This window comes from Melitaea cinxia, chromosome 22, assembly GCF_905220565.1.
Source record: "Melitaea cinxia chromosome 22, ilMelCinx1.1, whole genome shotgun sequence".
In the NCBI taxonomy this organism is placed as follows: Eukaryota; Metazoa; Arthropoda; class Insecta; order Lepidoptera; family Nymphalidae; genus Melitaea; species Melitaea cinxia.
This window is the reverse complement of record NC_059415.1, coordinates 8,293,712-8,310,049: the sequence shown is the minus strand read 5'-3', so window position 1 is coordinate 8,310,049 and position 16,338 is coordinate 8,293,712. Positions and strand designations below refer to the sequence as shown.

Here is a 16,338-nt window from a genome sequence, read left to right as displayed (position 1 = left end):
TGAATGATTACATCTGGAGCCAATACACGTTATATAGTTAAAACAATGCATTCAGAAAATCCCCGAGGAACGAAGAATGTTCAAAAACTAGATAAGCGTATGTGGTTATTAAGGTTAAATAACAACTTAAATATAAATAATTTTATATTTTAAAGTTGGTTTTATTTGTTATATTAAAATGTGGTTTTATTTAATGATATTGAACACTGAGAACAATAGATTTATCTTAGCTTTATTTTAGTTTATTGTTATTTTACATTTTTTTCGTTTGTAATTACACGAATATATGTCACTTTTATATTATAAATTACAATTTTTGCTTACTATACCATGAAAGTTTAATTTTTCATTTTGATTTTCTTTTTTTTTTAATGTTATATCTTGTAAATTATTCAACTAATTACAATTCTATTTAACTATTTATATTAAACTTTTTTTACATATTTTTTTCTAAATATACTTTCACTTTTTAATACTTAGAATCACCTAATCTCTTCTAGCGAGTGTAAGATCATCATTTCATCTCAAAACAAGACTTCCCCGTCTCACAGTGATATCATATTGACCCCACAGAGGTCGACGATAACTGAGTGAATCCCTACTATCAGGTTCAGTTTGTTTACATGCGGTCACGCATTATCAAAATTAACTCCGACCTATTAATAACTCTATATTATTGATGTTATTATTTTGTACTAAATACTGGCTAATGGTTACACCTGTCTATTTTTATTTATTGGTGTGGTATTAAGATTTTTTATATTATATTTTTATATAATATTGTGTTTATTTCAGTCGGTTAAGTGTAGATATTGCTACATTAGCGAAAGGTATATTTTTTTAAGATTTTTTGATTATACCAAAATTCCTGTTTGTTAATTTTTTTAAGGTACTAGCTGCCCGGACAGAGATCGTTCTGTCAAAAGTAAATAGTAAAAATTAAATAAAGCAATTTTTTAATTTATTTTTTTGTTTGAAAACCTTCCGTGGGCCTTAAGTAACATACAAAAAAAAAAATTTGCTGAATTGGTCGAGCCATTCTCGAGTTATGCGCTTACCAAAATTCATTTTTATTAAATAGATGAATCAAAACAATGTATTACATTCATTTTTTTCCTTATTTTTAATTAAATTTTTCATCATCGTATAGTTGTATACATACAATAAATACAGATTAACTGAGGTAGTAGTATTATTAAAAAAAAAAATTGTAAAAAGTAAATTAAAGTGACCAAAAAAAAACTTATACCTTACCTCAAGCTTTTAATCAAAATTGTTAAGTTTTATCAGGTTATTGCTCTCGGTTGCATTTGTATCCTTATCTAATGAAAATACTAAAGTAATTTTATTTTAACTTACAGCCTTAAATTGCCCTAGTACAATTTTTTCTAAGTTACTTAATATTGTAACGTGTACTATGATAAATAAATAAATAAATAAAAATTAAAATAAAAATAAAAATAAACAAACACATCTTCAATTTAATTGTTTTATTGCAAATTTACAGTACATATATTTTTACGTATCATCCTGTCGATAAGTAAGGTTATAGAAAGTAAATATTTTTAAAGTTGAGGTTAATACCCTAAATTAATAATAAATAGTAATTACACAATATTAAGGTAATATCCCTAAAATATAAATAATACTGTTAAGTTTGTTGCAGATAGCTCTTAGATGTAAAAATGTAGATCACATTCAAATCGGTTATATAGCTTACCTACCAATAAATTACATTTATTAATATGACAATTCGAAAGTGCTTTTTAACCATAGGTAGGTAAAAAAAATTTTTCGTCTTGATTTTTAATTTATTTTATTCACGTTATATATTTATTATTATTATTTATAATTTTTTTTGTACGCTTCCAAACCATTTGAACATTTAAAGTCTGTAACCTGACGGTTTCGGTTAATATTATAATTATAACACATGTCGGTTTCGGGTAATATTATAATTAAAACGTAATATAATTAATAACTCTTGATAGATAAACTAACTACCAATCTGCTGTATAGCAGCTGTCAGATTTTCCCATGCACAGAGAAGTTTTTTTTCCAGCAATAAGAAAGTTTAAAACAGTTGAGTCACTTCAGTAGAGTTCATATAGGTCTATGAATACATTTTTAATTTGTTAATCCTATAACCGACGATCTACGTAAGATTGCCGGTATAGGCTGGATGAGGATTGCGGAAAACTGGGATGTCTGGCGCGAACTTGGAGAAGCCTATGTCCAGCAGTGGACTACCCTAGGCTGAAGTGACGATAATTTAATATTAGTCTATTATAAGTTAAGGGTTACATATTATATAATCCCGAAATTCAAGTTCACTTATTTCAGTTGAATACACACTTGCACATACGCATATCGCTCATGAACACAGCTTTAATTAGTTAATATAACCATACAACCCTATTAGAAGTTATGAGTATAACTTCGATAAACAAATTAACATCAAAAACAAATATGCAATTTTGTCCAAAACGTTTTAAGCCGAAACAAAAGTCGTTACAGTTGTAATAAACGTTGAACTTCGCATCTCAAATAACTGTCGAAAAGTTAAAACAACGCACGTAACTTATATCTGAGTGTTTTTCCTTTATTTCATTACCCTGCAAATGTGAAACTCAATCATATAAATATAAATGAATCACCATTATATAACTTTTTGAATACAAAACGACTACATTCCAAAAAATATTAAAATGAATTTTATTGTTGTGTGGTCTTAAGCTATGATATTTTATAATGTGGCGAAGATACTCTTCATTTTAGCTTAAAATATAGCCAAAATACAAAACAAGCACTTTTGTATTTAAGCGTTTTTGCAGCTATCTTCCGTGCAAAACAGCCATTTTGTCAGTTGCGACCCAAGTCTAAATCAAATTTCAATGGAATAGGGCCACATTTCGAAATACTACCATTAACATTGTAAAAAAATTATAAAATAAGTAAAAAGCTTTTGTGTAAAAATGCCAGTCCATATGGTCATTTTGTATAAATGATAAGTTAAGTTGTATTATACGTTATTTTCTAACATTTACACGAATTTGACTCATTATAATGAAACAACTTTTTCGGGCATATGTTATTAATCAACAGGGACATGTGGCCGTAATACAAATATATGAAAATATCTGATAACATTTTGTTTGATTAGTTATTGTTTTAAAAATATATTTGTATTCAATAAATAACTCAGTACGATAGTATAACTTTTTTTGTACAAAATGGAAATATTTTATTTAACTTTTGTTTAACTATATTAGTTTATTATTTACAGAATGAGAAGAAAAATTAAAATCTTAAATTTTAGTTTTAACATATTTTAAAAATTTTAACAATAATTCGTTCAACGTTATTTATTATTGATTTTTTTCATCCTTAATATGTGCACACTTGTAACCGCTGTTACTGTATCGTGGCTTGTGCCCAAAGGTTATCAGAAAGAAATTGCTCTTTAGCGATAAGATCGCCTTTGTACATCTTGTATTGTATATTTCTTTATATGTGTCTGTATTTTGGTGTACATTAAGAATAAATAAATAAATAAGTTACACAAGAAAGTATTAAGGTTGTAAAATAATGAGACTATAATGACATTAAATAAATAAGTAAATAGTAAATTCTTGATGTTGACAATTAAAATTATTCTTGGCACCATTCCACGCGGCCATGATTTATACTGTAACTATCTGTAAATATTCAGTAAGTGGTGAGTTTCAAATATGTATAATATTATAAAACTTTGAAATAAATATTCTACAAAAAATTAAAGTACTAAAAATATTATATTGCAAAATGACGATTCAAAAAATGCTTTTTTTAGATAATTTACTCGAACAAAGAAATTTTGACTGAAATATAATTTTTTTAATGAAAATACTTCCAATTTTTTTCTAAATCTTATTGTGAAAGTTTTCTTTTCATACAGAACGTGCCCTGACAAAATGCGTCGTATAGAAAGCGAACGAAAACATAATATTGCTCTGTTTTTTTTTTTTCGTCAGGAACTCTTTGGAATAAAATCTATTTTGTTCTCATTATAATTTTTTTTTTTTTTTGATTATTCGAAAGTTTATTTGAAAAAAGCTTTTTCACTTAAATTTATTTTATTTTATATATCGTCGCTTGTATTACAATACCGTGAATATGCAAATTTAACTATATTTATGTTTTTTTATTTATCAATTAATTACAAATGGGTAAAATACAACAATACAGTACAACTAAGACCACAGAGGTTTATACTTCGTACAAGGGTATCAATATACAATTGCTGCCGACCAGCGCGCATAATCAATAACATCAATTTGCGGTTTATGTTTTTTTCACTAAGTCACTCCCCGAATTTAGGTTCTTTTTATTTGTATCGCAGGAGAACCCATTTACGGGCGATATCCAGGACGACCGGGTAGGCAGTCCAAGACCGTATGTCGGCCTCAGCACTTGGGGGTGCAATACCCCCTGCGGGTCCCTTTAGCCTCTTTAATTGGAGGGTCCCGGAACTGCAGGCTGAAATTAGGCCCCAGTTTATAAATTCTAAGTAATAGAAAATCAACATAGTTTTTTTTTTATATAGTTATAAATTCATTGTACAAATATTTCAATTTGTCTTCAGTTACGCTAGTCAAATTCAAGAAATTCCACCAATCATAGAAAAATTAGGCTTCAAAATTAGACTTTTACGTTTCGGCTGTAATATCTACTGCTGGGCCTCTTTCTCCATGCAGGAGAAGGATAAGTGCTCAATCCATCACGCTGTTCCAATGCAGGTTGGCGGATGGATCTATTTACACTGTACATTTCCGAAAGCTACAGAAGAAACACTTCATTTTGCTATGAAATATTTTTTAAGATTCGATCGACAGAAATAGTCTTATCACGTCTTTAAGATAATAAACCTTCTTGTATATTTCTAGACAGGCTGACAGAAGCCCGATAAATTACTTTCCAATATAACATCGACAACCCTTACTTCGGAAACTTCAAAAATATAATATTTATTTATTTATCACTTCATTGTACATTTGAAATTTAAATATGGAAAATATCAAAATTCTAACTTAAAGAAGTGCAACTCTTACAGACAACCTCTAATAATAGAGAAAATATTAATAAAATAAACAGTACACTATTACAAATTAATTATTTTAAAAAAAAATTATTATTATATACAGTACTCGTAAATAAGGTAAATTTAATAAAAATATATAAAGGAAACAGTTATAAATAATATTTTATAACTATTTACACAGTTATATTCATATTATATTTTGTGGCAAATTTTTATGTATGCGTATAAAATAACCATATGTGTGTGTAAACTAACTTACACACACTTTTATAATCTTGACCAAAGACAACGCATAAAATTATTTTGCTGAATGTGCTCCTACAAGCACTTTCTGCTCTCTTTTTACAAACCATGTATTGTAAAAGAAAACTTATATATTGAGATTCGTAGATGACGAACAATATACATAAGCGTCTAAACGTATGAATGAGCCTGCGCACTTTGTCTAATGTTGCGTATTCACGAAGAGGTAAAATAAGAAAAAATATACCAATAATTTCCAACAAGAAAATTAATTATTACATTCGAACAAAAAAAGGTGAAGACGATTTATCAACCAAATAATTATCAATAACACGTTACCATTTGATAAACAAAATATTTAATGCTTCCTATAGTATACAAAAAATAAGAGCTCCGATATAAATATAACTAACAAAAAACTTATGAAGAATCAAATCAATTCATTGCTATTATTAATTGACCTTTTAACACTCTAAAAATCATAGTTTATTATGTTTCATTGGTAACAAGTTTTGACAAAACCCTGTTTCTCCATATAGGACTTCTCCTATATGGAGAAACAGGGTTGAAGGATATCATGTTGCTCCACTGCGTGTTGATAGGTTATTACAATGCAACGAGTAATGATTGCTATTAATTGTCTATGATAACAAAACCAATAGCTCTACGATCTCTCCGAAAAACGTTTATTGAATGTCAAAGCCCAAAAAAATAATATCATAGATAAGAAAATAAGAATGTAAATTAATATTATAGAAACAAATAGTAAGGGCGCCTCCGAAGAAACAGTTTTTATATCAAGGCGACCCGGATTGAAAGAATTTAATCTGGAAATTGCTTGCTTAGCGATTTTCCATCGTTCGTAAAACAAAACTATATTACAACGTAGTGCGTTATTTGATAATTTTCGTTCAATTCTGCGATGGTTATTGGTGACTTTAAATTTTTATTCGCTATTACGAGATTGAGATCAATACTACGCGTTTGTGATTTTATTTTTATTGTGTTTGATTCTTTTTAATCCTTCTTTTAATTATTATCTGCTAGGAAGAATGAGAATTTTGCAGATTCAATTTTTACTCACCCAGATACATATATTTATTGGTATATCCTAATTAAGTACGCAAATTTTGATACATTCTTTGCTTAGGAGGTTATTGGATGGATTGTTTTTACTTTATTCTAAAAATTCTAGCACTTTTCTAGTTGATGAAAGTGTGTGCTCAACTGCTGTGTAAGTCTAATTAATAACATTCGAAATTTGATATCCTGTAACCTGATGAGAGAGCATCACATGCACAAGATACTATTTGTGTGCTACGGCAGTAAGAATATAACCATCCCCTCTCTTCCCGTGGGTGTCGTAAGAGGCGACTAAGGGATAACACAGTTCCACTACCATTTGGAACTTAAAAAGCCGACCGATGGCGGGATGGTTATCCAACTGCTGGCTTTGAAATAAACAGGCCGAAGACAGGCAGCAGCGTCTTCGGTGCGACAAAGCCAGCCCAGCGGTCACCAACCCGCTTGCCCAGCGTGATGACTATGGGCAAAACATATGAGCTCACGCCATTTTTTTGCGCGAACTCTTGGAGGCATATGTCCAGCAGTGGACTGTATTAGTCTGAAGTGATGATTATTTGTGTAATAAAATCTTAAATTATTAAAAGAAAAAAGGAGTACAAAGGAGTAGTAAAGTATATACAATAGAATAAATAAAACAATAAGCTTGAAAGTATATTACTTCTGTCGGAATAAGGAGATCTAAAACAGAATTCGATATACCAATGTCACTTGCAATTACTTCCAACCATATGAGTTAATATTATACATAAATATTTTGCTATCGAGTTTACGCTCCTTATTTTTATACTAAACTTAAATTTAAATAAAATAAAGTTTTCATTGCAGTCTGTATTCTTGATAATTATGTATAAATGAAAAAAAAAATGGCCTAACTGCGGTAATTTTATTGCTCTCCGTGACGTTTGCGCCACCCAGAGCCACCAAACCCGGCTATCGCTCCTACTTAAAAGGCGTTTTGCTATTAAGTTCTTATTTTATTTAAAATAAATTAGAGTAAAAAAAATGCCAAAAAATCATATAAAAAAGATAACAAAAATCATATAAAAAAACTGTCTTTGCTCGTTAACGAATTTATATAAATAAAATAATAAATATAATTAATGTAATATATATTTTTATATTTGTGAATAATTGCCCCAAGAGTTGCTCTAGGGGCAACTACCCTTTTTGCTACGGATACTTGCCCTTTCTATTTCCGAAATAAATAAAAACTATCAATAAAACGTTATTAACAATATCATTTAAATGACAATGCGTGCAAAGAAACACAAATTTAATTTAAATCGCAATCAGTAATAAAAATATTCAACATAAATTACTTACTAATATAATTTCAACGCCCGTCAAAGTTACCTTACAGAAGATTTTTGCTTACACGGACAAAACAGAAGCCTACTCCAATGGCTTATGTGACATCGAGGACTTGGGGGTTCTTCCATTACGATAAAACGCTAATACAATCAACAAGCCTAACGTAGTGCATTCGAAACTAAGACATAATTATATCCCATCCTGTTTTATCCCAAGTTCGACAAGCTTTCTGCTCCGCGAGTTACGGGTTCGAATCCCACCTGAGTCTGGGTGTAATATTTGTATTTACATATTTATATATACAATATTACTATGTATATTTGTCAAAAAAAAAGTATTTAGCTATATCTAGCGGATGTTGCCTATAACACAAGCATTAAGTTGCTTAGCATAGGAACAGAATGACCGTGTGTGTATGTAAAAAAAAATCGAGGCAACTATTCGGCTTTTAGCCCACATAACCACAAAAAACTTGAATTTCACTGTGATGGAGTAAAATACATCTATACAAATAAATAAAATTGAAGTGTCGGTTTATAATATTAAAATAACCGCTTTTTACAAAACGAATATGGATGTATGGATGTACACAGTACATATTCCAAAATAACATCTTTTACAATGTTTGCCTGTCTGTCTGTCTATCTGTTTGTCCCGACTAATCTCTGAAACGGCTGGACCAATTTTGACGGGACTTTCAATGGCAGAAAGCTGATGTAATAAGGAGCAAATTAGGCTCTAATTTTAGAAATTTATTTATTTTGTAACTCTGCGAACTGAACAATATTTTTACTATCACGTGGACGAAGTCGCCTGTTAGTATACAATATCTTTGAAATACTCAAAGAAATAATTGTTTCACAGTTTGACACAATTAATATTTTTTTCTTTCTCGTTAAATTTAAATGATATAAAATGTGTTACATTTATAATTTAAGTAAATGTCAGTAAATTATTACTGATTACATTTTATGGATATAATGATCTTATTTCACGGTAAGAACTTAAAACATTTTTACAGTAACTTTAAATCCGTTTGACTGCGAAAATTACGTTTAATGTACAAGCCGGCGAACAAGGTAGAAAATTAAATATATATAAATAATTTTGAAATAATTACGTTATTTCATTTTCATTCAAATTTCAGTCTGGTCGATGGTGTTTGAATTGTATTTTCCAAAAGCTAAACACAAAAAATGATACCTATTAACAATTTTTTGGTCCACTACGGTAGCAAATAAAGTTAAATAGCCTAGACGTCAGCAATTCAAGAGCATTGCACGCACATTTTCGGCTTTATCACCGACCCTTCCCAGGAACTATTAACCTTACTCAACAAAGCAACACAATACTACTAAAAACAAAATCATTAGCCTATCAGCTTCGATAAGGTTGACATACTTCTCCAACCAGGCTGTTCCGAGATTTCGGACAATATCAGCTGCACGCTACAAAAAAAAAAAACAAAATGAAGTGCTAAAATCAATAATCAATATAAAATAAAATAATAATTAAAAAAAAAACAATAACCCGCCTGCGTGAAGAACAACTAATAGAAAATCAACTGAAAAAGCTGGAACAAGATAAAAATTCAATATGCACACAAAGTCAGCGAAATAAATAGAAACAATATCAAACATTTTGTGTTGTGCATTTAAAATATAATTAATACGGTAGTCCTTCGAAACTTTATGCAACGTCGTACATAACATGCAGTCGGAGACATGCACAAAGAGAGAATGATTTGACTTATCCTTCAATTTCATGCCTCCGACTGCATATTATCTACGACGTTGCATAAAGTTTCGAAGGACTACCGTATTAATATATTTTAAATGTACAGCACAAAATGTTTGATATTGTTTCTATTTATTTCGCTGACTTTGTGTGCATATTGAATTTTTATCTTGTTCCAGCTTTTTCAGTTGATTTTCTATTAGTTGTTCTTCACGCAGGCGGGTTATTGTTTTTTTTTAAATTATTATTTTATTTATGTCTTTTTAGTCAGTCAAATTACGTAATCAGTTCAATTCATTAAAACAGTTTACATCATGTGGTTGATTAAGTAATTTTTTAGGGTCAAGAGAACTGATAGCAAGCCCGGAGAAAGATCTCACTCTGCTCAAAGCAACGTAAGCCTGACCTTTAGCAAATAGGTGACTGCTTAAGTTAACAACTATTAGTTTTAATATAATGAAATTATTATTAAAATTATTTGTTTGTATTTGGTATTATGTATTTGTTATTGATTTTATTAATGTAATTGTAAATTGGTGTGACATTTATTAATTTTCATTTGTAATTTTAATTGTATGTTTTTTTAACCATTGCATTTTATTAGAAAGGCTACAACCCCGAAGTTGATCGTCGCCTAGGAGGCGAGTTTGGCATGGCATAGGCGTGGGAAAGAGCAAAGTCCACATTTTTTAAACTTTAATATTGTATTTCTTTATTAGTATTACGGTAATAATAATCATGATATACCTTTTTAAAATCCTTCTATTGTGCCCTTCAATTTGTTACCCATATTGTAGTATTCGAGAAAAAAATTTTTTTTTCATTAACTACAATGGCTTCGCGCAACCGCCATGTTTGATTTTTTTTAATGTCACCTATCTAAGAACACTTGGGCAGCTAAGACGAACCTAACGATACCTCAATTATGTAAATCCGTTCAGTGGTTCTGGAAATATGAGGTAGTAAAGAATATTACATACAAATATACATACATACAAGATACGCGCGAAAAACATAACCCTTCCTTGGCAGTCGGGTAAAAAACAAATATCTTAGCAAAAACAAAATAAAAAAATTATAAAAAGGTAAACCACAGCAAATTCTCTCATCCTTAAACGTAATAACAAACTCGTTTGTAGCTCATTTCCGTCGCCGCGTAGTTATTTATCATCGGAAGGCTTTAGATATAGATTTAAAACAACTCAGCGTCCCTCGGGAACAGATATTGAATTACATCGCGAGCTCGTCGAGATGAAACGAAACGGAATGTTGACGCTAAAACGAGTATAAGTTTGCTACTCTGATTTTTAAAACTTGATATATAAGGTAAGATTTTTGTTCAGTTCAATAAGATTGTAAGTTGATAATAAAAAGTTTAAATTGTTTTAGTTATTACCGGGTTTGTCTCTTGTGGGTTCTGTTTTTCTATTATAATATATTATGTTGGTTGGTCCCATTAATATTATAAATGTTAGAGTATATATTCTAAGTGCAAAATTTTAACTTTATTCAACACTTAATGCATTAGATATTTCACTCACTCATCACTTCAGCCTATCGCGGTCCACTGCTGGACATAGGCCTCCACAATTCCGCGTCAAAAATGGCGTGAATTCATGTGTGTATCCAATTCGGTGGTTTATTTCGAAATTAATGCACGTTCATTTCGGGGATTCACTTTTATTTATGCAGAAAAAAAATACATTTCTAACTAAAAAGTTGCAATCATCTCTAAGTAAAATACAGACATAGCTAGTTATTCTTATAATAATATATTCTTATAACTTACTATGTCTGTATTGTTCGAAAATAATTCAAGAAACGAAAAAGTAATTGTACCCCTGCAGTGTAAATTGGTTTCAGAGAAAATCAGTTCCACGGATCATTAGTTAGAACAAAACCTGTGTAACATTAGTACGGAACGGTAATCTTGGGACCCACATCGGTTTTGGGCCATTAATTTGACCGTAATGACTGGAAATGAACATGACCCGAACTAATTACAGAAGTACGTTAATGTACCTGTTGACGAGCGATGCTATATATTGCACTGCATTATAGTATTGCAGAAGTAAAATTAAAGAGGACGCTTATGAGAATCCCGCTAGGAGTAAGTTTATGTGAGTACTTATTTCTAGTTTGTGTGATTGAACATAGTAGCGTGTTTTTCCTTGTGACTTCTTTCCGTGTAACGGAGAAAACGCAAAGTCGTCAGTACCGGTTGTTATCAATGATTGTGTTTGCTCGCAAATTAAAAAAAACGACTTCAGTTACATCCACAAGTAATATCCAAAGTAGTTAGACAAAAAATAGTCAAGTAAATATGCGTTATTAAATTTTATTAAAACTAAATAACATTAGCACCAGCTCTCGATTAAAATAAGAATCATCAAAATCGGTACACCCAGTAAAAAGCTATGCTGTATCATACAACGAAGGTCGATAAAAAATTGTCAAGTAAATAGGCATTATTAGATATAACTCAAAAATTACTTGTTAAATATCAATTAAATTTAAATAGGGCTACATGACACGCAACAGGTGTTTCACCCAGTCAAAAGTTCTGAGGTAACATACATAAAAAAAATACAATTGAATTGAGAACCTTTTTTTTTGGAAGTCAGATAAAAGATTGATAACGATCGTTACTATTAGCAGAGAAAGTGGCTATTAAATTAAATTAACACACGATAAAGATGCTTGAACCAAGATCTTATTTTTTCTCCTGTGTAGGACAATATCATCATCATTATTCCAGCCTATTGCAGTCCACTGCTGGACATAGGCCTCCACAAGTTCTTGCCAAAAATTCGTGAACTCATGTGTGTTGCCCATAGTCACCACGCTGGGCAGGCGGGTTGGTAACCGCAGGGCTGGCTTTGTCGAACCTAAGACGCTGCTGCCCATCTTCGGCCTGTGTGTATTAAAACCAGCGGTTAGATGGTTATCCCGCCATCGGCTTCTTAAGTTCCAAGGTGGTAGCGGAACTGTGTTATCCCTTAGTCGCCTCTTACGACACCCACGGGAAGAGAGGGGGTGGCTATATTCTTTGGTGGCGTAGACACTATGTTTATCTAGGACAATATGTTTTTTTCACAATATGTGGACGTTAGGGTCTATTTTAATCACTTTAATAAATAAGTCATTTTATACATTATATAATAACAATTATACTTATAGAAACAAAATATGTTTACAATCGTCACTAATTTGCTTTGAGACAAAAAAAAAAACTTTTTGACGATTTTGAAAAATTTCGTTTTTGTACTGATATAACATTGATTCTATGTATTTTTTTTTACAATTGGACAATTTATTTGTCGTTTGGTAGGTACTTGGTTTTTTCAAGCCTTGGTTAAATAATAAAGTATGTTCTATTTCTCCATGCATTTAAAACTTAGAAAAATATACTTAAAAATCCAAGTAAATCTGTCAGTTAAAATCATTTACCATGTCAGTCAGACAGTGATTTAAGCGACACAGAATCTTTTCACAGACGGTTTAGTTATTTAATTATAATGAAGAGAAAATTTTACATTAATATCGAAACAAAGCGGTAAATCTCTTGATAAAACAATTGGTTTTTTTTTATTTTTTATTTGATCCTCTGTAATAACCTTGTGTCTTACTTAGAGTTAATAATTTATTCATTCAATAACTCTAAAATCGTTTAATATGTACAATCTTGGTTATTATTTATGCAGTAATCTTTGTGTGATTTTACTCATTGCTTGTACTTTTTTATGAAATAATCAGGCACAGCTCACATGATGGTATGGAATACCGTAGCCTATCTGTCGGCGTAAATAAACAAAGTTGTTTACAAACGTAAGCAAGTGTTGCGATACGTCATTACCACTACTACCACTCCGTGAGTCAGGCGAGAGGTGGGGACGGATCGTTATAAACACGTGCACCGCGGAGCGGGGATTCATTCGGACCGAAGCACTCGCTCCGTCAACACCTCAAGTTAAAGTGATTGGTGTCACACCTGAGTCACAGAAGTATTATTTAGTCATGTCTGACGGCCGACCTAGTGAGGATAAGGATCCTAAGGATCATATCCCGCCTTCACCAATTCTGCAACAAGTTTCGGTTCCATCCGAAATCAGAAGTGGGATGGACCTTGGGACCTCCCAAGTTCCATCCGCCCGCACAGAAGAGGAAGAAAGTAGCAACTTTAGTTCCAACGATGCGTTGTCTGCATTGGCCGGTATCATAGAAAATCTGTCACGACAGCAACAGGCAAGCATGCAAGCTAATCGTGATTTTTTGGCAGAACTATTCAGCCGGGCAGCGGGCCCTACTAAGCGACCAACGCTTAGCGACATTTATATTGCATCATTCGATCCTGATGGTGACGTACCAATACGTGATTGGTGCGAACACGTAGACAGAGCAAAGAACCATTGGCAACTGACTGATTACGAGGTATGTACCAAGATAGCAGGTTTGTTGCAGGGTCGTGCTAAAACTCTTGGCGACACATGGTTAGTGAAGTCCCCAGTGTGGTCTGATATGCGAGAAGCTTTAATTCAAACATTTGAACCGGAAGCAAGGTATTCTAACGATATAGTAAAATTACGAAGTTTTAAATTTGATATGGCGAATCCAGCTGAATCCATTACCAAAGCTTGGAATATTTGGAAACGTGTTATCAATGGAGACAAAGACAAGGATGCTGTAGAAGCCGTAATAGGGTGCATAGACAATGAGTTCCTGAGGTTGCGTTTACTGTCGAGTAAATGTTCCTCCGTTCCTGAACTGATATCAGTAGCAGCCACCATCAAACAACGGGAACCTCAACATGCAGAACCACCTGCTAAAAGACCGAGGCTAAGGAATAATAGAAATGATACTGCGCTTTGTTTCAAATGTCGAAAACCTGGTCATGTCCAAGCAAAATGTGACAGAGATAACCACAAGATTAGCGATCCTAAGCCACTGCTGGATACAATCAACTCAAATGAATCCTCAAGCAGAACGGAACGTCCTAAGCCCAAGTGCAATTATTGTAATAAAATTGGCCACACTGAATCGGTTTGCTTCAAGAAGATAGGAGATGAAGCTGAAAAGGTTAATTTGGCCAGAGTACAAGAAGAAATATTAACACCTATGACTGTCAATATCAATAACCGCACATTTACAACATTTTACGATAGCGGTGCAGCACGTTCATTGGTAAGGCGCTCTATAAGTGAAACCCTTCCTGGGAAACGGGAAGATTACACGTTAATGCTTAAGGGTATTGGTAGTGCAAGTATTCCGATTCTGTCGTGCCAAAAAGTCAATGTGACCTGTGAAATTAATGGCACTTTTGTAGAAATCGCCTTCCACGTCGTAGAAGACCACGAAACTCCTTGCGACCTTCTGATTGGTGCTGAAATCGTGAAAGGTACAGGTTTGAGCATACTCATTACCGAAACTGACGCTACTGTAATAAGACGATCAACCATTTTCACTACCAATGTAACCAAGGAAGAGCCTTTCGGAAATTTGGACACTGATTTAACCAGTTTGGACGAAGTAACCGAATTGAAGAAGTTGTTAATTAAATATAATGATACTTTTTCCTCTGGTATTCCAAGGAAGCCAGTGACCACAGGATGCTTGGAAATCCAATTGAAAGATCCAAACAAAATCGTATCAAGAAGACCCTATCGAATGGCTCCAATATAACGACAGAAATTAAAGGATATTATTAAGGAGTTGATGGACAATGGAATTGTCAGAGAAGGTACGTCGGATTTCGCCAGCCCTGTAATTCTCGTTAAGAAAAAGAACGGAGAAGATCGAATGTGCACTGATTATCGAGAACTGAATAAAAACACTGTCCCCATTAACTTTCCACTCCCGATCATTTCGGATCAAATTGACCGACTATCAGACGCCGCCTATTTTATCAGCTTAGATATGGTTCAAGGATTTTACCAAATTCCTATTAAAGAATAATCTATAGCAAAAACAGCATTCATCATACCAGACGGGCTATATGAATATGTCAGGATGCCTTTTGGACTAATGAATGCACCTGCCGTATTCCAGCGTGCCATAGTGACGGCACTACGGACTCTTTTGGATAACATCTTGGTATACATGGATGATGTATTGATAAAGTGTAAAACATTTGCTGAGGGGTTACAGATCCTTGATAAAGTATTGGCAGCTTTAACCAAGGCTGGGTTCACCGTAAATATCAAGAAGTGCTCATTTTTTAAAACAACAATTGAATATCTCGGAAACGTGATCGAAAGAGGTACGGTTCGTCCGAGTCCTAGGAAGGTCGAAGCTTTAGAAAAATCCGTAGTACCCACAAATGTAAAACAGGTTCGACAATTTTGTGGTTTGGCTGGTTACTTCAGGCGTTTTATATCATCCTTCTCTGAACGTTTGATACCGTTATACAACCTAACTAAGAAGGACGCAAAATTTCAATGGACTGCAGATTGCGAAAGCGTCAGACTTGATATCATTCGACGATTGACCTCTGCTCCAGTTCTAACAATCTTTCAAGAAGGACTCCCTACCGAACTGCATACTGACGCAAGCAGTACCGGACTGGGTGCTGTTCTCATTCAAATACAGGATGGCCGACAGCACGTGATTGCTTACATGAGTATGAGAACTACGGAGCCCGAAAGTCATTACCATTCCTATGAATTGGAAACATTGGCTATAGTAAGAGCAATAAAACACTTTAGGCAATACCTCTACGGCAGACATTTTACAATAGTTACTGATTGCAATGCCATCAAATCATCGTCGAGCAAACATGAACTTTTATCCAGAATCCACAGGTGGTGGTCATTTCTTCAACATTATAACTTCAAAATAGAATATCGCCAAGGTAACCGAATGAAGCATGCAGATTACTTCAGCCG

General features: G+C 32.6%; 1 protein-coding gene across 1 annotated transcript; it reads left to right on the top strand.

The window, feature by feature from the left end:
• Positions 1-13,474: 13,474 nt before the first annotated feature.
• LOC123664446 lies at positions 13,475-15,136 on the top strand. The gene has a single exon (XM_045598990.1). It carries the CDS (start codon positions 13,475-13,477, stop codon positions 15,134-15,136), a length of 1,662 nt encoding a protein of 553 aa, XP_045454946.1.
• Positions 15,137-16,338: the final 1,202 nt, after the last annotated feature.

Coding starts and splice junctions, on each gene's coding strand:
- LOC123664446 (XM_045598990.1), top strand. CDS start 13,475: ATGTCTGACGGCCGACCTAGTGAGGATAAGGATCCTAAGGATCATATC.